The sequence below is a fragment of the Peromyscus californicus genome, unplaced genomic scaffold, assembly GCF_007827085.1.
Source record: "Peromyscus californicus insignis strain IS unplaced genomic scaffold, ASM782708v3 Scaffold_16__1_contigs__length_79575227, whole genome shotgun sequence".
NCBI lineage: Eukaryota > Metazoa > Chordata > Mammalia > Rodentia > Cricetidae > Peromyscus > Peromyscus californicus.
Window position 1 is genome coordinate 3,357,424 of NW_026294458.1, and position 27,852 is coordinate 3,385,275.

At 48.3% G+C, this 27,852-nt stretch overlaps 2 protein-coding genes across 3 annotated transcripts in view; one reads left to right on the forward strand and one right to left on the reverse strand.

The window, feature by feature from the left end:
* On the forward strand, positions 1-27,041 carry Ypel1 (yippee like 1). The gene is made up of 5 exons (XM_052740002.1): positions 1-182; positions 18,687-18,969; positions 22,228-22,271; positions 22,717-22,825; positions 24,946-27,041. Exons 2-5 carry the CDS (start codon positions 18,853-18,855, stop codon positions 25,033-25,035), a joined length of 360 nt encoding a protein of 119 aa, XP_052595962.1. The 5' UTR covers positions 1-182; positions 18,687-18,852; the 3' UTR covers positions 25,036-27,041.
* A 117-nt stretch (positions 27,042-27,158) lies between these two features.
* Positions 27,159-27,852, reverse strand: part of Ppil2 (peptidylprolyl isomerase like 2) — a 28,779-nt gene continuing 28,085 nt past the window's right edge. For both annotated transcript variants that reach the window (XM_052739999.1, XM_052740001.1), the window contains exon 21: positions 27,159-27,723. The gene's annotated coding sequence lies outside the window, so the exon portion shown is untranslated. The remainder of the gene's footprint in view (positions 27,724-27,852) is intronic.

Consider the following 27,852-nt stretch of genomic DNA (forward strand, 5'->3'; position numbering starts at 1 on the left):
CTCCAAAACAAAGGGCAGGCGGCCCGCGGGGCGGCGGCGGGAGGATGCCTCGCGCCGGGCCAGGGCGCCAACGGCCAGACCGCGTCCCGGGCCACACCGGGACCGCCTGAAAGCCGAGCCCGCGCCGACCGAGCCTGGGCCGGATGGGCGCTGCGGACCGGGCCGCGGACCGCCGAGCGGCCGTGAGTACGGGCGGGCCCCAGGCGGGTGCTCTGCGGCGACCTGAGGATCGGCGGCTCCGGGAGGGCGGGCAAGCACCTGTTGGGCGCCGGCGGGCGGGGCGGGAGCGCGGAGGACGAGTTGACTTTGTTCTGTCTTTCCGGCATGTTGGTATTTAGTTCATACTTTGAAAGACAACACAAAACCTCAATGTTTTGATTTTTTTTTACTCCCCGCCCCCATTCTCCCTATTGTTTTCTCCCTACCTTAAAAAAAATGGGAAAGGAAATGAATACAGAAGATACTTCCAATAAAGGAATGTTAAATAAAGGGTGGCATTTTCAAGTTGCCTGTACAATAACTAAAAGGAATTGTCCTCATTGTTTACCACTTGTGGCTCTAGGCTCTATGAATGCAAATTGCCAACAGTAGCAACTAAATAAGATATCCTCTCCTCAATACCTGCATGAATGCTCATCTTCGACGTCCAAATCATGTGCCGAGCTCCAGGATGGAAAGCTGGCAGAATTCTGTTTTCGATAAATAGACGTTTAGAATACCGTTTTCCATCCCAAAGCTCTTTCTGATCCAGTTGCCCTCTTCTGAGTATCCAAAACGTATTTATCTTAATCTGATGTGTCTTGACCAAGAATTGTACACACCTGCCCCCTGCTCTGCTAAACTATACAGGTCCTAAGGCCAGGCTTACCTCCTCTAAGGAACCTTTCTTTCCAGGACCTTCTGAGCAACCCACCCTCACCCATCACCTCCGCTGTCTTCTAGTAGATGTGTTAACAAATGTTTGCTGAGTACCTGCCTCCCCCTCACCAGGAGCTGTTCTCCTGTGGCCACAAGCTGGTCCTGTGGGTGTGTGGGTGCCTGGGCATAGCAGGATATAAGTACATACATATGCATGTATACATTTATGAATGTTTAGCCTGCATGTATGCATGCTCACCTTGTGTGTACCTGGTGCCTACAGAAGCCAGAAGAGGATTTCAGATCCCCTAGAGCTGAAGTCACAGATGGTTGTGAGCCACCATGTGGGTGCTGGGAATCCTACCAGGGTGGTATGCAAGAGCAGCAAGTGTTCTAAAATACCGAGAGTTTCTCCAGCCGTTGTTTACGGACTCTTAAAGACAGGGGTGCATGTTTGAAGATTGCTGCTACCAGGATCTCTAGGGCTTTGTGTTCCTGGCCAGTACCGTATGTGGTTACCATGTTTTCTTAGGGATTAGAGCAAATTCCTGCCTTACTACAGACATGTGTAGTCCAAAGGGCTGGCCCAGATGAAACACACACACACACACACACACACACACACACACACACACACACACAACTAAACCATGTTAGTGACCAATCTGAATAACAGTCTATGTCTTCTTGGTTCAGGGCCTCATGCATTCTAGGCAGGTGCCCTTTATCACTCTACCCACAGCTCCAATTTTGTAAATAAACTTATTTTAGAATACTTTTAGAATTACATAAATGTCACAGAAGAGCTCTGGGTGTGGCTCAATGGTAGAACATGTGCTGAGCATGCGTGAGGCCCTCGGTTCCATCCTGCTAAACACACAAAAGTTTCCAGCTGTCAGGCGGCAGTGGCACACGCCTTTAATCCCAGCTCTCAGGAGGCAGAGGCAGGTGGATCTCTGTGAGTTCGAGGCCAGCTTGGTCTACCAAGCGAGTTCCAGGACAGCCAGGGCTTCACAGAGAAACCCTGTCTCCAAAACAAAGCAAAAAAAAAAAAAAAGTTCCTGGCTCAGCTCTGGCAGTCCCACCAAACCCAAACCCGTTCACCTCCATCACTGTGGCACATTTGGTCAAATAACTGAGAAGGGTCTGTTCTTTACATCTCAGGTTATCTTTGCATGTAAAGAACCAGCGTTGGTGAACGTCTGTCAGCATCAGTGTTGTTCTGACGTCTGTCTTCAAGCACCCCTGTCAGGAGGCACCGATGGGTAGCCTGCAGCGCTGATAAATGCACTGGAAATTTAAAATATAAAGAAGCAGCTTGTTCGCAGTACACGAAACGCAGTCTTACACATACTAGGCAAGTGGGATGGGATTTAGCAAAGGACTTAGGTGCAGGTGAGAGAAAATCCTGAGTTGGTGGAGAGCTAAGGATTCTGGGGAAGGCGGTGTGAGATAGAATCCGATGTAAGATCAGTTTTGTCCCCAGGATTTAACCTCCTGTTACAAGTCAGTGTCTGGGTCCTGCACACATCAGCAGGCATACGTGGAGTGGAAATCCTTGAATATTTGATTATGTTGTGTATAACATGTAAGTAAATAAAGTTGTTTAGCCAGGCTTAAACACAGTGGCGCACGCCTTCCATCCTAGCACTCAGGAGGCAGAGAGGCAGGGATCTCTGTGAGTTCTAGGCCAGCCTGGTCTACTTAAGTGAGTTCCTGGCCAAGTAAGGCTACATAGCAAGACTGTCTTTAAAAACAAAAACAAAAACTAGCTTAGCTAGGCATGGTAGCAGGAGGATGAGAAATTCAAGGTCATCCTTGGCTACATACGGAGTTTTAGGCCAACCTGAGCTACATGAAACACTGTCTAAACACAACAAAACAAAGGGCTGGAGAAATGGCTCAGTGGTTAGGAGTGCACACTGCTCTTGCAGAGGACCCGAGTTTGATTCCTAGCACCCACATGAGGCAGCTCACAACCAACTATAACTCCAGCCCCAGGGGGTCTGACACCCCCGACTTGCACGTGTGCACACATGCACACACACACACACAAAATTACAAGGAAAACTGTGCAATTCCCAGCTGTGTTTCCTCTCTAGCTGTCTTCACAGCCATCATGCCATTCAGGGAAACCAGGCAGCTTTCTGCTGGCTTGTCTCTGAGGCCAGAACTGTGCAGAGCCTTGCTATTGGCAGCAGGAGGCAGAAATGATGTGCTGTGGCCTCTTAGACAAGAAGAGCTGATTGCACACACATCATCAGTAGTCACTGTTGTGCTTAGGCAGAAGGAGGTGGAAGGTGAGGGACTGAGGGAAGAGGTATCTAGAACATTGGTGTGGAGGGAGTAAGAGGTGGCAATCCTCAGCAGGCACAGGGCATTTTGTCTTGGGGCTGCTGTGCAGGCTGCTGTGCCTGAAATGTGGGAGAAAGCTTCTCATCCCATGATTCAAGTGGGGAAACAGGATATGAGGAAACAAGTAGAGACCACCAGAGGCCAGCTCTAGTGACACTGTGACTATTTGAGTCCTTCCAGATCTTTCCAAGCCTGTGAATGTAGGTCCTGTGCATCTGAATAGTCCATTTGTATGCTTAGCATCAAAATATACAGGTGCAGGGCCAGCAAGATGACTGAGCAGCAGACACCTGCTGTCAACCCTGACAACCTGAGTTTGGTCCCTCGACCCACACAGTGGATGGAGAACCACCTCAGAGTTGTCCTCTGACCACACCTGTGGTACACACACACACACACACACACACACACACAGATACAGGAAAGTCAGGCCCTCCCTCACTGCAGCGTCAAGCCCCACCCTGGCAGTGTCTCTCATACATGAGGGCATCACAGACGCTCAAACTTGAGGTGTTTTCTAATGTTTTGTTATTACAAGGGAACATTGTGACTGCTTTTATCCAATTGCTTTGCAAATGTAAACTCCTTTGATAGACCATTCCAGTGCAGGGACATACACCCAGGAATGTTCTAGATGAAACGTCTCCCCCCCATCGCCCCCCCCCCCCCAAAGGCCTCAATATGTTAGCCATGCTAGCTTCAAATTCTTGGCTCAGTTGGTCTTCCTACCTCAGTCTTCCGAGTAGCAAATGAAGTTACACAATGGCCCAAGCCCACCTGCTTGTTAGTGGCGGCATCGAGCCTGTTAAAGCAATGCTGTGTGCAGTCAAAGGCATGGGGCAGGTGGTGGTGCACACCATTACTCCTAGCCTTTGGAAGGTGGAGGCAGGTAGAGCTCTGTGGGTTCTAGGCCAGCCTTGTCTACATAGCAAGTACCAGGCCAGCCACAACTCAATAGTGAGACCCTGACAGAGAGGAAGTGGGGAGTTAAGTGGCTGGCTAGAGGGGTATCATGGTTCCACACTTCATACCATTGGGCACCAAGAGCTGCCGGGCTTCAGTTTGTTCCTCAGGGTCTTTGTCTTCCACAGTGTGGTAAGTGCGCCATATGGACATGAGCCTGATCCACAGACTCTTAAAATAATTGTATGTGCTTATTTTAGGTGAGAAACTTCTGGAACCCAGCATACTGGTTTGCTAAGGAGAAGGAAAAAAAGGAGAAAAAAACAAAACAAAACAACAAAAACCAGTGTCTGTTGTGGAGGTGGATGCCCACCACACTCAGGACTCAGCGTCCTTCCTGTGGTGGTCACGACTCACCTGGCAGACTGACTAGCATTTGCTTTCCAGTTCCTTCACAGGGGCTCCTAATTGCTTGTTAGATCTTGCAGTGTTTTCCCACTGTGTAGCATCTGATTTAAAGCCTAAGTGGACACACAAACCTCATGTCAGGGATGGCTGCTGTCAGGCCGTGGCTGGTCCAAGATTAGAGCCACTGAGATGACCTGAAGTTTGTATGAGGCAGCTGCCCCTGAAGGGGTAAAAGGCAATCCAGTGAACAGACCGAGCCCAGGAGGAGCTGCCCTGGGGACTAAGACACATAGGCAGACCGTTAGACCGGGATTGATGGAAGCGGTGTGGAAATCAAAGACAGACGGGCACCTGCAGAAGCAGAACTGTTCCTTTAATCAGAACTACTGAAGGGCTGCCGTCTCGCTGTGGAAGTGGAGACTGTGCAGATGTGGTGTGGGCGTCTTGGGGTTTTACAGGATGGAAAAGGGGAACTTTGGGGGTGGAAGAGTCCATCTGAGGTCAGTCTCCTGCAGTCTGGAAGTGGTAGACACCAGCGGGTTTGGTGTGGGAGGGTCTCCTGACCAGAAGTGTCCACAGGTGTCGTCAGTCAAGGCTGCTTCTCTGTGGGAGTCTCAGTCCACTTGAGGCTTGTGCATCATTAAGCTTTCACAACCGCTTCAGGTAAAGACACTTTGAGATCAGGGCCACATGGTGAAGGCTTCTGCCATAGTCTGTTTTCTGTTGCTGTGATAAACACTATGACCAAAAGCAACTTGGGACAGAGAGGTTGTATTTCACCTTACACTTAGGTCATACTCCATCATTGAGGGAAGCTGAGGCAGGAACTATGGAGAATGCTGCTTACCAGCTTTCTCGCTCTCTACCTAGCTTTTACTTATTTATTTCTGTTTTATGTGTAAGGGTGTTCTGCCTGCGTATTTGTCTATGCACCTGTGTGTAGTTCTGTGGAGGCCAGAAGAGGGTGTCAGATGCCCTGGAACTGAAGTTACAGACAGTTGTGAGCTGCCATGAGACCAGGTCCTCTGCAAGAGCAGTGGTGATCTTAACTACTGAGGCATCTTTCCAGGTCTCAACTAGCTCTCCTATACAGCCCAGACCTACCTGCCTAGGGACAGTGCTGCCCACAGTGGGCTGGGCCCTCACACTTCAGTCATCAGTCAAGACAATCTCTCACAGACATGGCCATAGGCCTGTCTGATCTGGGCAACAATTCACTTGCCGATCCCAGATGTCCTTACTGAATTAAGTTAACGATAAGAACTAACCATCAGTCTCCAGATAAGGCGAAAGTGCAGTGTGGAGTGGGGAACCAGCGGAACGCTTGCTGAGGTGAGAGAGCTTCACCGTGTTCATGACTGCCTGCGGGGCCATGTGCACAGCGCTCGCTAGACCCAAGTTCCTCCCTTCTCAGGGTGCTAGTGTGATTCAGCCGCTCAAGAATTTGCAGACTCTTAAAGTTGTGAGTGCATGCTTGTTTGGTTGGAAAATACTTTTTTAACTTTTTACTTATATGTGTGTATGCCTGTCTTTATGTACACTATTTATGTGCAGTGCCCACAGACACCAGAGGAGGGCATCAGATGCCCTGGAACTGGAGTTACAGGCAGTTATGAGTTGCCTGATGTGGGTGCTGGAAACTGAACCCAGGTCCTCTGCAGGAGCAGCAAATGTTCTTAATCACTGTACTGTCTCTGCAGCCCTGTACTCGAAATGTTTAATTCATAACATGGACCCAAACTAAACAGTAAGCTAATGACACCTTGAATCTATATAGGTGAGACTACTTCCTGGACTCTGCAAAGGCATGAGTCTGGTGAAAGCCCTGGCTTGTGCATTGATGTTTTGGAGGACTGTGGTCCTCAACCTGGGGAAGTATGAGTCAGGGAGAGAAGGTCCATGCCATGCCCCATCACCACCAACACTGCAGAAGCTAAGTTTTCCTCAATGAATCTCATGGGCCACCTTGTCCATCTGTCTGTCAGTGTGTATATGCACATGAACGCAGGAGCCCACAGAAGCTGGAGGACTCAGTTCCCCTTGCAGCTGTAGATGCAGGTAGTTTTGAGCCACCACATGTAGATACTGAGAATTGAACCCAGGTCCTCTGAAAAAGTAGTACATATTCTTTAACTGCTGCCCCATCTCTCCAGCCCTGCCATCTTTTATTATTAAACTTACAGCTGAAGTTTTCTCCAGTCCTGCCCAGACCCACGGACCCTGCAGCCGCTTATAAAATAATCACTCAGAAGCTTATATTAATTATAACTGCATGGCCATGGCTCAAGCCTTTTGCTAGCTAACTCTATATCTTAAATTAGCCCATGACTATTAATCTATGTGTCGCCACATGTTCTGTGGCTTTACCTGCGTCCCATTACATGTCGCTCCTTGGGCAGCTCGCTGGTGTCTCCTGACTCAGCTCTTCCACTTCCCAGAATTCTTCTTGTCTGTTTATCCTGCCTATACTTCTGCCTGGCTACTGGCCAGTCAGCTTTTTATTTATCAACCAATCCAAGCGACATATTCACAGAACATCCCCCAGCACAGTATAGTGTGTCTTCTTAAATAACTTTCAGTTTTAATTTTCTTTCAGTTAGTCACACAGTACAGATGCACTGTTAGCAAGGCTCTGGCCTTGGTGTCTCCGCTCTTCTTTGTCCTTATTGGACGTGTGTCTCTTGTGAACAGTCTGTGGATTTTGTTTTCTGATGTAATCTGAAACCTTGAACTTTTAGTGCATTTAGGATTAATGTAAACATTGAATAATTTTGTTTTAAATCTTCCTTTGTGATCTCTTGTAGCTTGAGTTTTCCTGCCTGGCCCACAGTCAGGACAAATCTCTCTCACCTGCCAGTCCCACAGCCCCTCAGACCCAACCAAGTAAACACAGAGACTTATATTGGTTATAAACTGTATGGCCATGGCAGGCTTCTTGCTAACTCTTCTTACAGCTTAAATTAATCCATCTCCATTAATCTATACCTTGCCACATGGCTCGTGGCTTACCGGCATCTTCACATGCTGTTTCTCATCGTGGCGGCTGGCAGTGTCTCTCTGACTCAGCCTTCCACTTCCCAGCTTTATTCTCCTCCTTGTCCCGCCTACACTTCCTGCCTAGCCAATGGCCAATCAGTGTTTTATTTATTGACTAGTCAACAACACATTTGCCATACAGACCATCCCACAGCAATCTCTATTCCTTTTTTTGTTTCTTTTCTCTCCTCCTTTGAGTGCTTTTAAACAGACAATGTTTTATCATTCCTCAGTCTCTCTTAGTGGATTCTTATAGAAGTTTCCTCAGGTACCACCAGAGTTACCATTACTTCCTCAGATTCAAAACCTGGTTTATAATGACATTTTGACTACTACTGGGCTTCGTATATGATGACTCCCCTAAGACTAATGTGCACAAGGACATCTAGTAATGTTTGCACAACAATGAAATTCTCCTCCAACCTCACATTTCTCAGAAAATACATCTGTAACTAAACAATACTGTCTTCGTGGAAAAACTCGAGGACTTTGGACATTTTTCACTTCAGTTTGACTTATTGCTGTCATATGTTGCAGCTGGATCTTTTTAGGACTCTACGCATTCTGACTGTCCACATAAGACATCTTCTTTTCTACTTGTAGTTTTGAGTGTGAAGTTTCGACTGTATGAAGAGTTGCTTTCCTTTAGTAATATTTTAATACAATGAAACCTTTAAGTTGTCTGACTGTGCCACTTTGCCAATTCTTTTGTTTTTGTTAGAGGCTGGTAAGGAGGACAAAGTTTTGCTGGGTAGCCCAGGCTGACCCAGAACTCAGAATCTTCCTGCTTCAGCCCTTGAAATGCTGGAACTACAGACGTGAGCCTATGGCTGATTCTTTATAAAAATGAGTTGGTTCTGTTGTGGGTGATGCTGGGGTTTGAGCCCATCTGAAGCTCTGAGAGACTACTGCATAGAAAGCTTAGGATAATGGCTAATGTAAAACCTTTGTTGTCTTGTTTTTTGTGGTTTGTCTTTTGTTTTTGTTTTTGAGACAGGGTTTCTCTGTGTAGCCCTGAATGTCCTGGAACTCACTCTATAGACCAGGCTGGCCTTGAACTCAAAGATCTGCCTGCGCCTACGTCTGCCTCATGAGCTCTGGGATTAAAGGTGTGCGTCACCCACACCCAGCTGTCTCCAAAGTCTTATTGACACCTTGAGTTCTTGTCTGGGTTTCACTGTTTAGTGTGGAAACAGTTCTGATCATTAGTTAATCTTGCCCCCCCCCCTCATTTCTAGGCACGTTTATGGCCTTTTTCTGCTTCCTTTGGTGTTCTTCAGTTTTCTTGGTCTACGTCTAGTCATGATTTTATTTTTGTTTTTCCTGCTCTGTATTTAGCCCAGACACTTCTTAAGTCTAGTGTCTCTTCAGTTCTGGAAACTCTTTCATCATTAATGTCTCTGACTCATCTTCAGTTCGGATTCTCTCTTCCTCTCTCCCTTCATCTTAGTCCTGTTAATTCCCTTGTATTAATGGTGTTTATTTCTAGTTCCATTTATATTAATTCCTGAATCTGCAAGGTCATTCTCCCTCACTTGTCAATCATATGTCTCTGTAAACAGGCAGGAAGTCCTTACCGGTCCATGTCCATGGAGTCTCTGCTTGTCTCCACCTGGCCCTGGTACTAAGGCTTTGTTTTCCTGAGAGCCTTGGGAGACTAGACAGGTGTTCTACCACACTGAGCCATCCCGGCACACCTGGTTCTCTTGGTTTGTTTTGTTTGTTGTTTGTTTGTTTTTACTGTACTCTTTTCTAATTTTTAAGATTACATTTATTATTTGGTTGCTTGGGAATTGGGGTTTGCCACAGTGCACAAGTGGAGGTCAGAGGCTGCTTTCGAGAATTGGTTCCCTCCTACCACCATGAGGATCCTGGTGATCCATCACAGGTCACCATGGTGGCAAATACCCTTTCCCACTGAGCCATCTGGGAAATTGTTATATTGTTCTTCCTGTGGGGATTTCTCAGGACTGAACTACATATACTTTCTCCAAACTAGATACATGCTTTCACCTGCCTCTGCCAGATGCCTTAGGGCCTTGTAGCAAAAAACATCTATTGGGAGACCTTCTGACTGGTGGAATTGGGGGCTGTGAATTGACAAGAGGGCCGTGCTGTGATGACTGCCTCTGGGGCTAGGACACCTGCAGTCAGCCTTCAACTTGCAGAGAGATTCCCATGGTGCTAGGCTCTGTGAAATGCTTTCAGGGCAAGAACAACCACCATCCTCAGGCAAGACTTCTGGGTTCAGCTGTGCACAATGGTGTCTAGCCATTCATCGTGGTTTTATCATCACATTGTTGCTTTAAGGAAATGGCCCAAGTTGGATGTGGTGGTACACCACAAATCCCAGATACTTGTATGGCTGAGAGAAGAGAACAGACAGACAGTGTGTTGAAAGCCAACTTGAACTAAACAGAAAGACCATTATCTCTTATTTAAAAAAAAAAGCCAGGCAGTGGCGATGCACGCCTTTAATCCCAGCACTCGGGAGGCAGAGCCAGGTGGATCTCTGTGAGTTTGAGGCCAGCCTGGTCTACAGAGCGAGATCCAGGACAGGCACCAAAACTACACAGAGAAACCCTGTCTCGAAAAACAAAACAAAAGAAAGAAACAAACAAAAAAACAGAAAAAAAAAAAAAAACTAGAGAGATGGCTCAGCCATTCAAGACTAGACTAACAACCCTCCCTCCCCCCAAAAAAAACAAACCAAAAAAACTTTTTAAGAACAATTTTATTTGGTTAGCATTTTTAGTACTTCTCCAAGAGAGGAGGGTAGGTCCAAATGTGACAGGTCATAGTTTGAGGTTGGAAGTTGACTTTTTTTTTTTCAAGACAGGGTTTTTCTGTGTAGTCCTGGCTATTCTGGAACTCACTCTGTAGCCCAGACTGGCCTCGAACTCACAGAGCTCTGCCTGCCTCTGCCTCCCGAGCACTGGGATTAAAGGCGTGCACCACTGTACCTGGCTTTATAGTCATTGTTTTGAAATAGAGTCTGTCACTGAACTGTGCCATCATGCCTGGGCGTGTGCATGGGTGCTAGAGGTCTGAACCCAAGCCCTCGTGCCTCAGAGGAAAGGGCAAAGGCCTTTCCTGACTGAGCCATCTGCCTAACAATATGTTGATAGATTTTGTTTTCAGTCTAGCTAGATTTTTCTTTTGGAGAACTTGAAACTCATTACTGAATGTACACACATATACACATATGTTCATATGACACACACACACACATTTATCTGCTATGTAACTCGGTTTTCTGGAGCTCACAGCTTGTTTGCATGGATGAGATGCAGCGTTCAGCATTATACTGAGCAAATGTCCATAATGTACCTGACAGAAACAGGAGACCATGAGAGGACCTGCTCAGACCTCCAGCTGCTCCAGAACCACTAGGTTTAATTTTAAAGCAACAATCACATTTGGACGTTGGTTTGCATCTAACAGTCCCCCACAGGTTCACCTGATCACCTGCTGACAGTGCTCTTTGGAAGGTTGTGGGTCTGCCTGGAGGAAGTGAGTAACTAGGGTAGGCCTTTGAAGGTGATGTCTCTTCTCCTTTTTGGCTTGCTTTCTCTGCTTCTTGTCCACAGTCTCCCACTAACAGAGACAGCAGTTGCTTTGCCATCATGCCGTTCCCTGTCACAGAGAACTGAAATCCCTCAGAAACTGTGAGTTGAAACAAAGTACTTCCTTTAAGTTGTTTCTTCCACGGTAACACAGTAGCAACTCCCGCAGTTGTCTATAGTTACAGGCTGTGGTCTTTGCTCTGGCTAACCAGGCAGGGCAAGCCACAACTTGCCCCCAAGCATCTCTCTGCCAGGAGGCAATGCACTGTCCACCTTACGGTTGTTTGTAGTCTGCTTCAGTTCCCACAACCCGTCATGGACCAGGTACATGGGCAAAGCATCAGCAACTGTAGCATGATCCTAATTGTCTTAATAAAACCCGAAGCCAGGGATCAGGGTAAATGCAGAAAGATCAGAGACACAAAGGAACGAGCCACAGCCACCTCTCACCTCACCAACTCCTCAGCCGAAAGGACTGCGCCCCTGTCTCCTCCCACCTTATAGTCCTCTCTCCGCCCAGCCATGTCACTTCCTGTCTCCACCTACCTAGTGCTGGGACTAAAGGCGTGTGCCACCACTGCCTGGCCTCTATGGCTAACTAGTGGCTGGCTTTGCCCTCTGATCTTCAGGCGAGCTTTATTTGTTAGAGCACAAACAAAATATCACCACAAACAACTAATAGAAAAAGAGGTGGAAGAAGAAATCAACAGCTTTAAGGCCAAGATGAAGAAAATGAAGACACGGGATAAGAATAACTGTTAACCAGAGACCACTGAGGACAGTAATGCTTCCTGTGACCAGCCACTTCCCACCTCCACCATCTCTAAGGCACAGGCTGCAGTGGGCACCCAGTCTCTGCCAGGTTGTCCAGCTGCCTCAAATGTTATAACAACAAATGGAGATGAAGGACACATCCTGGAAGGGAAGACTTGGAGAGCAGTGTCCCAGAAGAGGACCTGCATCTTACACAGAGACTCTCCTGTGGGAGTGGCCAGCGGGAAGCAAGTGGAAGTCCCAGTCACATGCTGTCTTACACCTGCCCCATGGGAAGATACTCAGAATGTTGCCATATCTGCAGACAGGATGAGGAGTATCAGGAGCTGGCCTGCTGTTAGGCGACACACTGTTGTGTACCAGAGACAAGCCACCATGGTGGCACTATGCTCTGACCAGCCTGAGGGCTGCTGCATACCCACAAGCTGTCATGAGCACTCAAGCACAGTCACCCAAAGAAACACAGCGGGCATGTTGTCACGGCACCGTGTCCAGAGCACAACTGGGAGGGCACAGTGGTGTTACTTAGGGCCATACACAGTGGTGACATGGCTGCCGTGACAGATAAATACCAAGACCAAATTAGGTGGCGACTAGATGGGGGGCTGTGGAAGGGACGGACAGCAGCCTGGGAGAACTAGATGCCCTTCTGCCCCCAAGACCCACTGCATCGGTCTGCGTAAATGATTAACTCTTGCAGTACTGGAGGCTGGAAGCAAAGGTGAAGGAGTCTGCGGGGTTGGTTTCTGCTGACCCTCGTGTCAGCTCCCACACCTGTCTCCCTGGGGCTTCGATTGCCTCCCGGTGTGTGTTCACGTTTAGACGGACGTCTGCTGTTAGGCCCACCCTCGTAAGTTCCTTTTAGCTTTGTACTCACTGAGCCGTCTTGACGGTTCCTTTTCATCTTTTAAAAGACCCTTTTGGAAGCTGGGCATAGTTAGTGCACACCTGAAATCCCTGCTGGTGCTCGGGACCAAGGCAAAAGGCCTAACAGGTTTGAGGCCAACATGAGCTATATAAGAAAGACTCAAAGTTTTTTAAAAAAAAGCCAGGGAGTGAAAGGTCTTGGATGTGGGTTCAAGGGGACACATCGTAAAGAGCATTAGCTGGATTGTTGGAAGTAAGGAGTTCACTAGAAAGGTCATTAATGCTGTAGATAGAAAACAGAATGGTGGGGACTCAAGGGCCGACAGCATGGGGTAGGAGGGCTCTGAGAAGGAATCAGGCCCAAGTCTCTTCTTGGAGCTCTCTGAAGATGGAACCTGCAGCCAGGTGCTCTGAGTCCCAGACAGGGCACAAGGAAGGATGGGGAACTGCATGCATGGCTGCATGGGTGGCTGCCAGTGCCTGTGATGTAAACTCACTGCTTCTGAGTCTGCTGACTAAGATTTAGTGGGTGAGTGGTGCTTGTTGGTATTTGTAAGAGGAGGGGGGCTGTAGGTGTTGTGGCTGCATCCTCACCTTACACTCTTGAATGTACAGGGCATGTAACACATGCTGTAATCCCAACACCAGAGATAGATTGACTGACAGATCCCTGTAGCTTGCATAGTCTGACTGGCAAGCTCCAGGCCATTGAGGGACCCTGTTTCAAATAAGGAGGGCTGGTGAAATTGGTCAGCAGTTGAAAGCTCTTGCTGTGCAAGTCTGGAGATCTGAGTCAGTCTCTTGTGATATATCATGTACCCTAATAAACTTGCCTGGGGATCGGAGGACAGAGCCAGCCACTAGATTAGACATAGAGGCCAGACAGTGGTGGCACACACCCTTAATCCTATTACTCGGGAGGCAGAGATCTATCTGGATATCTATGAGTTCAAGACCACACTGGAAACAGAGCCAGGCATGGTGGCACACACCTTTAATCCTAATACTAGGAAGCACACACACCTTTAATCCCAGGAAGTAACATGACTGGGCAGAGAAAGGTATATAAGATGTGAGGAAACAGGAACTAAAGTTCAGCTGAAGCCGGGCGGTGGTGGCGCATGCCTTTAATCCCAGCACTCGGGAGGTAGAGGCAGGCAGATCTTTGTGAGTTCGAGGCCAGTCTGGTCTACAGAGCGAGATCCAGGAAAGGCGCAAAGCTACACAGAGAAATCCTGTCTCGAAAAACCAAAAAAAAAAAAAAAGAAGAAGTTCAGCTGAGACCCTTTTGGGTGAGGATTCAGGATTTCAGTCAGAGGATTTGTGGAGTTGGTGAGGTAATGGGTGGTGGCTGTGGCTTACTCTGCTTCTCTGATCTTTCAGCTTTTACCCCAATATCTGGCTCTGGGTTTTTTATTATAAGACCATCTTAAGATTGAAACATTGGGGCTGGAGATATGGCTCAGAGGTTAAGAGCACTGGCTGTTCTTCCAGAGGTCCTGAGTTCAATTCCCAGCAACCACATGGTGGCTCACAACCATCTGTAATTAGATCTGGCACCCTCTTCTGGCCTGAAGGGGGATATACACAAGCAGAACACTGTATACATAATGAATAAATAAATTAAAAAAAAAAAAAAAAGATTGAAACAACATCTGGCACCCAACAGTGAACCAATCTCAGCATTACATTATACAGTTACAGAGAAACAGCCAAAGGCTTTCAGTCAACCTTAATCTATCCAGTAACCTTACAGGAACTGCCAAATGCTCAAGGCTGTGTACAAGCTGACTAGACTCCAGTGCAAATGTTAGATTTGAGGAGATTTAAAGAAGCAATAGTCTCATATGGTATGCATTCCCCATTTGTGAAGCAGATGTTAAACTCGTGGTCAACATAATAGAATTATTCCTCAAGACTGGAAAGATTTGGTTACAGCTGTTCTAGAAGCTGGTCCACAGTTACAATGGAGGATCTCGTAGAAAGATGAGGCCAAGACCATTGAACAACAAAGTAAGGCTAGAGGCATTGAAATATCCCAAGATCAAATTCTTGGAGAAGGCAATTATGCTAATGTAGAAAGGCAGTCTCTATATGATGACCACATCCTGGCTTAATGCTGAATGGCAGCTTTGAATGCTTGGGACAGAATTGAAGAAGTAGGAAAGAAAATTGAGTCATTTACTAAAGTTATGCAGGGCCCAAAAGAAACCTTCACGGATTTCTTAAAAAGGCTGTCTTCAGCAGTAAATAGAATGATACCAAATTCAGAAGCTAGACAGATAACAATAGAATCTCTGGCTTTTGAAATGCTAATGCACAATGGAAAAGGATAATTAGGCCATTAAAAGTAAGATCAGTACCCTTGGAGGAATGGATTGAGATACAATGAATGTTGATCTCATGACTATGATGATGCTTGGATAGGAAAGGTGATTTCCAGAAGTTTGAAGAAAAATAGTAATGTCAGGTGTTTTTATTGTGGTAAACAATGTCACCAAAAAAGGGATTGTAAACAAGGGCGTTCCTAGAAACAGTGTTTTTTCAAGGAACAATGGCAACAGAATGCCCCTCCCTTCTGGATTATGCAGAAGGTGTGGCAAAGGCAAACATTGGACTAAGGAATGTAGATCAATAGGGGACAGACAAGGTAATCTTTTGCCTTGCCATTGGGAAACTCCGAGGGGCCTCATGCAGGCCCCCATGACAAATTCCATTCAGTCCTTTCCTGCCATCATGGAAGAAACCCCTTCCTAGAGCAATTAAAGAACCTAATGCCTATTGTAAAAAACCATACTGCTCTGGGTTTTTTATTATAAGACCATCTAAGATTCAAACACCAGTCTCTGGGACACAGAAAGCGAGACGTATCACACACTGTTGAACTGCGGCACTGCTGTGGTGAGACGCTGTGAGTATGTCAGTTCGTGTAGAATACGCAGAGTGGCAGAAGAGGAGACCCCACATGGGCACGATGGAAAGAGAGAACCAGCTCCTAGACGCTGTCCTCTGACATCTTCATGTGTGTCATGATCTGTGCATGCCACACTCATACACATACAACACACATAATACTGAAATAAAAATGGGAGGGGGTATACCTGAGCTAGATTCCTAGCACCAATATTGGCAGATCACAGCCATCTGTAACTTCAGTTCCAAAGGACCCAACGCCCTCTTCTGGCAGCACAAACATACATGCACATAAAATAAAAACAAACCTCCTAAGACAAAACAAAAACAGTTGGGTGACTCCTGAAGAATGACACCCAAGGTTGACCTCTGCACTCCACATACACACCCATACACACATAAACACACATGTGCACATGCACACACACACTAAAACTACAGAAGGCAGGGATGGGGGTGGGGGTTACAGGCCAGCTCAGTGGAGCTCACTGGCCTAGCATGTGCATGCAAGGCCCCAACTCCCATCCCTAGTACCATGGAGAAGCAAGACAACATGTGACTCGTGTGAGGAAGTTATTTTTCTGAACTGGCAAGTAACATGTAAAGGATCAGTCAGTGTCAGGGCTGTCACTTGTGATTGTTGCACTGCTGAGTCATGACAGTTTAGGGTCTGGGGTGTGTCACTCATGAACCTTGTTGGCTGATGCTTCATGAGTCCCAGAATCAAACAATGTCTTTGATCAAGTGTTTTTTTTTTTCTCCATTTTCTTAATTATTTACATGTAAAATAAGCCTCTTGTGTCTGCTGGGCACCTGCTAACTGCTATCAAAATGGGTAAGTTCATGAAACCTGGGAAAGGGGCGCTGATCCTGGATGGAAGCTACTTGGGACACAAAGTCATTATAGTAAATAAAGGACATTGATGGCACCTCAGACCACTCCCATAGCAAGGTCTAGTGGCTATCCCTCAAGGTGACAGATTGAGGGAGAGAGGGAACAAGGCCACATTTGAGGATCAATACAAATCAGGCAAGAATAGATGGTTCTGGAATCTCGATTTTAGGTCTATTTTTGTTTCAATCAAAAAAGTCAAAGATAAGAAGTAGCTCACCCAGCACTTTTTGTTTTTTGTTTTTTGTTTTTTGTTTTTCGAGACAGGGTTTCTCTGTGTAGCTTTGCGCCTGTCCTGGAACTCACTTGGTAGCCCAGGCTGGCCTCAAACTCACAGAGATCCGCCTGGCTCTGCCTCCCAAGTGCTGGGATTAAAGGCGTGCCCCACCACCGCCCGGCTCACCCAGCACTTTTAACTAAACATGGAATGGATGACTGGACTGGACCGGAGAGTAGCTGGGTCTGCTCTAGGCTCCTGTGCTGTATGCGTCCAGGTATGACTTGGTTTCTCCACTTTCTGCTCAACAGACTGGACCTTAGTTCCTCCCGGTCCAGGGCCGAGTCTGCCTCAGCACTGTGCCTAAGCAGATGCTGTCTGCCAGCTCTGCAGGAGGCGCGAACGGATGATAACTTTTATTTGTACTAAACAATGACCTGTGAACATAACAAATCATCAGGAACATCAACCCCATGGGTTTGTCAGTCACACCAAATGGAACCCGCTTGTGACCATGAAGAAGGAGCCCTGGAGACAGAGGTGTGGCAGGCACACTGACTCCTTTGGTCACTTGGTATACACCTCAAGGACACCACACCTCCAGCTCCCACGTGTGGTGACTGGCACAGCCTGTGACAGTCTCGCACCTAGACAGATCTACACTCACGGTTATAAGACTGATCTGGTCCCTAGAGACTATGAGTTCTCTGCCTCTGAATTGTGTAATTCAGTCCTCCTGAGCCATTGTGAAACCTGTACATTTACAAAGCTTTAAAATAGTATGGAAATATAAGGTGTACTCTGTTAGCTAATATTAGCAGATAAGATCACAGAGCCAGCCGGGAAGACGGCTCTGGGTAAAGAGCGAGCTGTGCAAGCATGAGCACACACAAGGTCAGAATGGGAGGCGCTGGGGAGGGGCTGGACTGTGAGAGGCTTGCTGCACAGGCATGAGGGCCTGGGTTCAGACCCCTAAACAAAGGTAATGCTGCATGTGGCAGCAGATGCCTGTCCTGGAGAGGCAGAGAAAGGATCCCCAGGGCGGCCGGGCCAGCCAAACCCGAGTCCCCAAGGTGGGTCGGAAATGAAAGCACCTGCCACACAGTCAGGACAACCTGAGTTGCACACAAATAGTGATAATTTTTTTTCAAATGAGATGGAGAATGGTTGAGAACATCAAACAAATATTGATCCTCAGCACATGTACCTACATACACAAACATATGCACATGCATACACTGCACATACACCAAGATTGGAATAAAAAAATCTTTAATTGGCAATGACCGTATTATCAAGTAAAATCAGATTACTTGGCATGTTGTAGCCAACAACCCAGCTTGTGCAAAGGTACAAACATGCTTGCCTTTGTTTCTGAAATAATGTGCTTACAACATTAGATGTACATGTAAAGACTTGGCTCTCACTGGGCGGTGGTGGCGCACGCCTTTAATCCCAGCACTCGGGAGGCAGAGCCAGGAGGATCTCTGTGAGTTTGAGGCCAGCCTGGGCTACAGAGGGAGATCCAGGACAGGCTCCAAAGCTACACAGAGAAACCTTGCCTTGAAAAAAACAAAAAAACAAAAACAAAACAAAACAAAAAAGACTTTGCTCTCAGAGGAGACAGGCAGGAGGATTAAGACCAGCCTGGGCTACAGAATGAGACCCTGCCTGAGAAAAAACGGTCTTGGGTGGAGGCTACAGCTCAGCGGCCAGCCTGTGCTGTCCCTGCACAAGGCCCTAGCCCTGGCCCCAGCACTACAAAATAGGGTGGGAAGAACGGGGCAGCGCCTTAGTTCGGGCCTGCTCCCTGTTCAAATCACCTGAGCCTAACACACCTCCGCACGCGGCGGCGGCTGCTGTTATACAAACCAGAGCCTGTCTAATTTGTTTGCAGGTCACACTGTTTTTCTCTTGACCCAGTGTGTGGACACTACCACACGCCCTCCAGACCAGCGACGGCTCTTGCGTGTATTTTCCAGTGTTTCTTCTGTCAGAGAGTCCGACAGAGCCATAGTTCCTCCAGTGCTGGCCCGGAGCTGAGGGACGAGCGCCCTGCAGACATGGTAAAAATGACCAAGTCCAAGACTTTCCAAGCTTACCTGCCGCACTGTCACAGAACGTACAGCTGTATCCACTGCAGAGCCCATCTGGCCAACCATGATGAGCTCATCTCCAAGGCAAGTGATCTGGATTCGAAACCGATGAGACAAGGCTTGTACACACCTTTAATCCCAGCACTGGGGAGGCAGAGGCAAGAGGATCTCTGTGAGTTCGAAGCCAGCCTGGTCTACAGAGTGAGACCTCAAAAAGAAAAAAAAGCCATGAGGTAATGACAGGTAGAACTGGTTGGGAACAGCAGGGCTTTGGCGACTTGTGACAACTGCTGTTTGCCAAGATCTGTCACTTGAGCCAGTATTGAGAGTCAGGTACCATGTATGGCCATTTTTCTGCAGCATGCCAGGCATATCCATCATGGGAAGGGGCACAAAAGTAATTTGAGAAATGGTTTTGACATTAGCTGTTTTAAAATTGCATGAAGAACAGAAGTGTGCTAGAAAATGAGTGATTTGAAACTTACCCATCGTATCAGATAAACATTTCAAGTTAGAAGATGCCACAAATAAAATTCTTAAAGGTACAGAGACTTCCAAGAGGTATGACACCTTCATCTGAGCCGGTGAGGGTGACTCTTAGCTTTGCATCCTATAACAAGACACCTGAGGAAATCAGCTCAATAAAGAAAAAACTTGTCTATGGTTTCAGAGATTCCCATGCATGGCCAGGTGTCCCTCCCGCCACGGTAGGAACGTGTGCAGAGGAAGAGACCAGTGTCCCCGTGGCCTCCTAGGTTTACCTAGAGTAACCTAATGTCCTTCCACTGGTCTCGACCTCCTGATGGTTCCCTCACTGCCAGTAACAGCACGTTCAGGATCCAAACAACAGTGACAGCCATGGTAAACTCCTGAGTGGTCTTTGTGCTTAGGACTTGGTGAAACTGAGGAGCACACGCCATGTTCCAGAATGTTGGAAACTAGCACCACCTCCACGAGAGTTGACCAGGCTCTGGGTCCGTATTTGTCACTTAACAAAAAACCCTCTGGTTCACAGAAGCGCCTCCCATTAAGAAATAATAGTCTCACTATGCAGTCCAGACTGGCCTCGAAATCAGAGATCCACCTGCCTGTCTCCCGAGTGCTGGAACTAGAGGTGTGGGCCAGCACAGCTCGCCCGTCTACGCTGTTAGCTCACAGGCGTGCTCATGTTTGCTGTCACGTCAGATGACCTGTGAGACAGTGACTGTCTCCTGAGTCATCTCACTGCCCTTCATAAACTTCTCTATCACTGAGGAAAGCCCTGTGGAAAAGCCGTGGAGGGCTTGTAGAATCTGCAAGCAAAGGAAGAATGTAAGGCTGAGGGGTGTGTAAAACGGTTAAACTGAAAATGAATAATATTCTTAGTCCTAGAAAACCACTCCAGGGGATACTCCTTTTAAGCCTGAAATCTGTATTTTATTTATTTCCATTTTTTGTTTGTTTGTTTCTGTTTTTTTTTTTTTTTTTCTTTCTCTGTATAGCTCTGGCTGTCCTGGAACTCACTCTGTCAACCAGGCTGGCCTCGAACTCAGATCCACCTACTGCTCTCCCAAGTGGGATTAAAGACATTCACCGGTGACTCTGCCTGGCTGAAATCTGTATTTTCAAATCAAAACATATCTGGGTGGTCTGGGACATAGCTCAGTAGCAGAGTGCTTGTGTGGTGCCCAGCATCATGAGCTACCTGATTTTTTGAGGCAGGGTCTCTCCCCGAGCTTAGAGCTCTCAGATCCAGCAAGCCTCAGGGACCCTCTGTCTCCTTCCCCCCAGCACTGAGCATTACAGGAGCATGCAGGCATGCTCAACATTTTTTTGGTGGGGGAATCAAAACAGGGTTTCTTTGTGTAGCCCTAGCTGTCCTAGAACTAGCTCTGTAGACATTCTGAGTGCTGGGATTAAAGGTGTGCACCACCACTGCCAGGCTTATTTTTAAAGGTATTACAAGGATGAGTGTTTTGCCTGGTGTCCGCTGAGTCAGAAACGGCATTGAATCTCTTGGGACTAGAGTTACAGATGGTTGGGAGCCTCCATAGGTGCTGGGATTCTAACCCAGCCCTCTGCAAGAGCAATAAGTGGTGAACCATCTCTCCAGCCCCATGCTTGGCTTTTAACATCTTTCAAGATTTAAATCTGTGTCTGTGGGAGTATTGTGCACCTGGGTGCAGGTGTCCTCAGAGGTCAGAGGTGTTGGATCCCCTGGAGCTAGAGTTGCAGGGTTGTGAGCAGCCCAAAGTGGGTGCTGGGAACCCAGCTCAGGTCCTCTGTAAGAGCAGTGTGTGCTCTTAACAGCAGAACCATCCCTTAAGCTCCTCCCCTACTGGAGGTGGACTTCACTGTGCTGGGCTTCACTATACTATGGCTCAGCCTCCCAAATAGCCGAACTACAGGCACAGGCCACCACACCAGGCACAGGATATGACTTTGTTTTCAGTTTTTCTGAGACAGGGTCTAGCCATGTAGCCCTGACTGGCCTGGAACTCACAATGTGGCCCAGGTTGGCCTTAAACCTATGGTGGCCATCCTGCCTCTGTTCCCGAGGGCTGGAATTAAAGACAGGTATGCTCAGCTCAGGCTATGACTTTTTTTGTTTGTTTGTTTAATGTCACTGAAAAAGTACAGAAACTTCCCCTCATCTCCTAATACCTGAAGATAGTGAGGCTCCAGAACTACTTTAGGAGAGGTAAGAAGGGCTTAGAGAGATGGCTCAGCAGTAATAAAGTGCTTACTATTCTGCAGAGGGCCTGAACTGGGTTCTCAGCACCAACATGGTGCCTCACAACTTCTTTCAACTTCAAATCAAGGGGATCAGATACCCTCTTCTGACTTCCAAGGGCTCATTCATGCACATGGTTGCGCATCCTTACACTCAGATACACAGACACACAGAGGTGAGAAAAGAGCATGCTTATCTGTGGGGCCTGCCCTGGAGCCCCTGAGTGCAGTCACAGGCGCCTGCAGACCCTGCCAGCTAAAGCCCATTGGCTATGACCTTCTCTTAACTGTTAGCCAGGCCAATCTTGAGATCAAGTTGAAGCATTCCTCCCAAGTCCCTCCAACTGGGGCTGAGGTAGTCCCAGCGTCCAGCTGTGGTGTGCTGTGGAGATAGTGCAGACAAAGCACAAGGATGCTCTGACCGCTTTCTGAAGTCTGGAGCGGATCTGTCCTTTGAAACTGGGAAGCAGTGTCTGCCTTGTGCTTCTGCACCTGTCCCAGCAGATGCATGGCCCACAGGCTTCGGGAACCGCAGCTGTGGGGTGTCTGCACCCGCTCCTCCAACATCCCCGAAAGCAGAGCTCCCGTGTCTTGCCCGAGTCCCTCCTAACACCTTCTTCTTCTTTGCAGTCCTTTCAGGGGAGTCAGGGGCGAGCCTACCTCTTCAACTCCGTGTGAGTACGTGCTGCCGTTAGCGCCTGACTCTGTCTCGGCCTGCTCACTTGTTAAGAGCTGGGGAGGGTAACTGGGTAACTGGGTAACGGAGATGCACCAGTGGGCCTTGGTCGGCTGGGAAGACTTGAGCCTCCTGCATCTGTGTTTGGGAAAGCACAGTTGTTGTGTCCGAGAGTTTGGCCTCCAAGCCTGACCTTTGGGATTCCCTTGGTGGGCTGGCTATGGCGCAGTAGTGAGGGCTTGCGCAGCATGTATGAGGCCCTAGGTTTGATCCTGAACACCATAAAGGAAAAAAAATTAATTCCCTCTTGTTAAAGTGGGAGTAGGAGAGTTGAAACACCTGTGGTGATGCGGAAACTGTTTCTGGTGCACGTAGTGATGTGGGGGAGGGGAAAGGGGACTGGGCAAGGGGACCTCCAGCACAGTCACCCTGTGTCTTGACAGGGTGAATGTGGGCTGCGGCCCTGCTGAGGAGAGAGTCCTTCTAACTGGGCTGCATGCAGTGGCTGACATCTACTGTGAGAACTGCAAGACTACACTCGGGTGGAAATACGTAAGTACCTGGACCTGGAGAGCGGTGGTAGTATCATTCAAACCCCGCAAGTTCTCATGGGGACAGCTCAGTGGCAGTGCTTCAAAGGTCTGCACAAGGCCTTCTATCCCCAGAACTTCATAAACTGGTCACGGAGCCATGGCTCAGTGGGTAGAAGCACCTGCTGCCAAGCCTGATAGACAGCCTGGGTCTGACCCCTGGGTCCACATGATGGGAAGAGAGAACCAGCTCTTGCCACTTGAGTGCCACAGCACACACATGCACACACACACACACACACACACACACACACACACACACACACACACACCAAAAACAGAAAACGGGCAGCAGGCAGGCACTCAGGAGGTGGAGGCACATGGATCAGTTCCTGGATACAAGATCCTGTCTCAAATAGTGCAAGCTCCCAGCGGTTCCTTGGAGCACACCATGTGCCACTGTGGAGCACAGGGCCATGGCAGTCCCCGGGTTCTTCTCCCAAGACCCTGCTTTCTGAGGCCTGGAGTGGGGGTTGCCACCTACCTGTCTCCAGTTTCTGTGCCTCCCAAGCTCTGTGACTCAGGCAGTTCCCACATCTGACCTCTTTTACATGGGATTTAGTCCTCATGCTTGTGTGGGAAGCATTTATCCACTGAACCATATTCCCAGCCTTGTGCCTTTTTGTTGTTGTTGTTGTTTTTGTTTTTGTTTTTTCAAGACAGGGTTTCTCTGTGTAGCTTTGTGCCTTTCCTAGAACTCACTCTGTAGCCCAGGCTGGCCTCGAACTCACAGAGATCCGCCTGCCTCTGCCTCCTGAGTGCTGGGATTAAAGGCGTGCGCCACCACCTACCCTCCCACCCCCCACCCCCCCACCCCCGGCCCTTGTGCCTTCTTTTGACTTCTGGATTCTCATAGGTCATGGTGGCTTACTCTTTCCTTGAATTCTTGAGTCTTCCAAACTCCTCATGAACTGGAAGGAACCAGATACAATCCCACAAAGCATTAGGCTCTGGGAGGCCCCTCACCTGGTTGGCCTGTGTCTCCAAGTCCCTCTTTTGTCCTCCCTTGTAGTGAGCATGCTGGTCACATTGTCGCACCTGCTGGGACTCATCCCAGACGTGTCTCCAGCCCTTCAGCAAGCCACATGCTGTAAGATGCTAAGGGAGCATTCATGGTCCGACGGGCCTGCTCTTGGGCTCGGAAGCGCTTGCTATGCAGGCGTGAGGACAAGCTCAGATCAGTGTCTCACTTGTAAAAGGCAAGTGGGGCAGCATATGTCCATAACCCCACAGTGTAGAGACAGACAGGAGCCAGCCTAGCTGGATTAGTGAGCCCCAGGTTCAATAAAAAGGTCTTGTCTCAAAAAACTAAAGCAAAGAGAGGACTGGGGACACAGGGCTCAGCAGCTAAGAACAGTAGCTGCTCTTCTAGAGAGCCCAGGTTCAATTCCCAGCACCCACGTGGGGCAGACAGCTCACAAAGTTCCAGGGGGATCCAGCGCCCTCTTCTGGCCTCCACAGGAACTGCATGTGCACAATGCAAAGGACATCCAGGGATACACCCATACATATAAAAATAAAACCAGTCAGATCAGATACAGAGCTAGCAGGACGGCTCAGCAGGTGCACGCATTTGCTGCACAGACCTGATGACCTGAGTTCATCCACAGAACCCATGATGGAAGGAGAAGACTCCAAACTTCTGCTCTCTGACCACACCCATGCTGTGGCACAGGTCAATAAAACACACCAACCTCTGGCCTACACGCACACAACCCAGCCTCACCTGTGTGTGATTGACTGTTCCCAGTACTCTCCTTCACGCCTCCTGAAATACCCACATACAATCAATGCCTAGTGAACAGTGTGTGTGTGGTGCTGAGGATGGAGCCAGAGCCACAGGCATGCCAAACAGCACACACCGAGCTACAGCCCCAGGCCTGGAAACAGATTTGAGTTAACATTGCTCATAAGTGTAATGAGCCATTCAAAATCCTGTATTGACCCATGGATCCTTCTGGGCCTGGGTCAGTGCACAGCTCGGAGCATGTCTGAGTAGAGGTAATGCTACAAACTCCACTGTTTACCAGGAGTAGAGTAGACAGAGTGTGTCTGAACCCTCCTCTCTCCTTCCCCCTCAAGGAGCATGCCTTTGAGAGCAGTCAGAAATACAAAGAAGGAAAGTTTATTATTGAACTTGCCCACATGATCAAAGACAATGGCTGGGAGTAAAGGGAGCGCTCCACTCCTGAGTACTGTTTTATGAAAGCTGAGTGTGAGGAAGACCTGGCTTCCGGGACAACACTGCTTGAACTTTGACTTCACAGGCCCAGGCCGGCCCAGTTCAACACTTGAAGGCCTCTCTCTTGACTGTTCACTTGGGTAAGGTGCCCCCAAATGAGCCCCTTCATGGACACTGTTGTTTCCAGAAGTTTGCATTCTTTTCCTAACTTCTTATGTTCTAGAGAAAGAATTACCCAACGGATGACTCAGCTGCCTAGTTAATAACTGCACGCCTTCCACATAGTCCGCTGCGTTTTCACCAAACCCAAGTCCCTAAAAGCACAGAAGCAGGGTCTCTTTTACAAGCAAGGCATAGTGACCACTTAAGAATCTTCTAGAAGTAGTCAAAACATTTGTATGCAGAGCATATGGCTTCAAAACTGAAACCAGTCACTGGTAACATCTTAAAGAAGCCAAGGAAGAAAGCATTCCATGCGCTTTATTTGCGCTAATAGCTACATCCCGTTTCTTTATGTAGAAAGCAAGTGACTAGTGGCTAAGCATTCTGTCCCCAGGCCTACAGAAGTCTGCCACCGAGGTGACTCCCTCAGCGCGCACAGCACAGCAGCTTGTCTGTGGGGCTGGTCCCTGGCAGAGAGCAGCAGGCTGGGTCACTTTATACCCTGGATGTACTTGAAATACAGTTACTTATGCACACGGAGGCCAGAGCCAGCATGGGAAACTTCAGCACCTGAGATTTCCCATGATAAAGGGAGAGTTCTCTTAGTTTGGGAGCTGCCTTTCCTGCCTGGGACGGATCACCTCATGACCTGACAGGGCTACCCCCCATCTGCATCTCACTAGTCCTCCACGCTTGTACAGGGAGTGGCCAGTTAGCAGAGGACAGAGGACAGAACCATTCCCCGATAAGCTTTGCGTTTGAACTTTTTGTACCGAACACAGGGCAGAAGAGCAGGAAGGCCTGGGAAGGCTGAGTGCCCACAAGCTGGGAAGGCAGCATGCCGGAAAAAGCGCTCAGCCCTAGCTGCTGCCTGGAGTGTACTTAGCTCAAGAGCACCTTCTATCCTCTGGGCTCCCAGCCCCAAACCTTGTAAACCCAGCTCCTCTGGCCAGCACAGGCACTTCATTCGGCTGCTCCAGCTCCCTGCTCACTCCAAAGCCTTCATTTTGTTGTCAACTTTTTGCCCAAGATCAGAAGCCTGGTAATACAATCTGGGCAATGGCAGACATGTTTGCACAGTCTGTGACCCTCTGCCTGGTCCCGGCCGAAGCTGCTTTCTCCCTGACATGTCCTGGTTCTCTCCAGACTAAGGCTGACCCAAAGCACGGTTACTTCACCCAGTAAGGTAACTGCTGAAACCCAGCACAGGCAGCTAGTCCATGTGTGAAATCTAGCATGGCCCAGACTCCATCCTTGTCCAGAATGAACACAAGTCAACAGTCAGCTCAAAGTGGGCAGGCACCCTGGCTAGTTTTCAATACTCTGGCAAGTGGGAACTTAGTAGCTGAGGCCTGGGAGACCAGATGTCACCACTGCTTCCTTAAACTGAAGAAGCTAGAACTGTGACCAGTTTTTGTACATACGAAGATTATATTTACAGCGTCTTATGTTGCGGGCAAGCTTTCCGCCCTTCTACCTGAGCACTTTGTACTGTCTTCTGTGATAGCATTGACTGGGAATTTTCGCTAGTACTCTTTATGACTTGTTTTGTATTGGGGGCGGTTAATGGATACCAACAAAACTTTTATGGAGTTTTTTGGATTTTGTGTTGGCCTACTGTGAAATACAAATTTTTAAATCAAAAGAACTGACCATGAGCTGGCTTCAGGGGAAGTGATGCAAGGCCACACCCAGATGTGCTGGTAAACTACTGAACCACCCCACCTCCGTACATCTCAAAACAGTGTCACTCTGTGACTATTCTAGAAATGTGTTCTTAGAACAGTGGGAGGTGATACCAGGTCATAAACACCACTTTGCTTTGGAAATGCGATTGATTGTGTTGCTGTCTTGTTAGCATATACATAGTATTTTTATATCTTAATGCTGCTTATTCTTGATGGCATCTGCCAGTATTTGAAAAGATCAGAAAAGTGATTTTTTTTTCTTTAAAAAAGTCCTTTATTTTCTGATGACCTCATCAGGCAGTTTTCAAAATCCAAGTGTCATTACGGTCTAAAAAGCTACCATTTAAGCTCTGCACAACCCGTGGAAATGCAAGCCCTAGTGGGCTGTATCAAGCCCTAGTGGGCTGTACCAAGCCCTAGTGGGCTGCTGTACCCTCTGTCCTGGAAGACAAGAGTGGGAGAGGGTGCAGCTGCCCCCTTGGGACAAGTGCAGACTGCTGGGTAAGGCTGACTGGACCTGGAAGCAACTCGGAGTTCATCGTGAGTAGCAGCAGGAGCACCACGCTCAAGCACAGAGCACTCTCAGCCTCCCTGTTCCCTGGCCGAAGCTGTCAGCCATTGGTGGCATGTCTGTGTGAGGGACAGAACAAAGCTGCTGTTGTCACACAGCACGCTTTCCAGAGCTCTTGCCCTCTCGGAGGGATGAGCAGTCTCCGGCAGCATCCACTGGGAGCGGAGGACCTGTCAGGGTTTCAGAGCCCTGAGGACCTGGCTTCTGGGAGCTGATGCTTCTCTGACACCACCTTGTAGGGAGCTTCTAAGTGTGCCCTGAGAAAAGTATAAGAATACAGTTAGGCGCCGGGCGGTGGTGGCGCACGCCTTTAATCCCAGCACTTGGGAGGCAGAGGCAGGTGGATCTTTGTGAGTTCGAGGCCAGCCTGGTCTACAGAGCGAGAT

What these genes read in the sequence shown, in the direction of transcription:
- Ypel1 (XM_052740002.1), top strand. Translation starts at nt 18,853, where the DNA reads ATGGTAAAAATGACCAAGTCCAAGACTTTCCAAGCTTACCTGCCGCAC. An exon ending in ATGATGAGCTCATCTCCAAG is followed by an intron (nt 18,970 to 22,227) that starts GCAAGTGATCTG and finishes TCTTCTTTGCAG; the next exon opens with TCCTTTCAGGGGAGTCAGGG. An exon ending in GCCTACCTCTTCAACTCCGT is followed by an intron (nt 22,272 to 22,716) that starts GTGAGTACGTGC and finishes GTGTCTTGACAG; the next exon opens with GGTGAATGTGGGCTGCGGCC.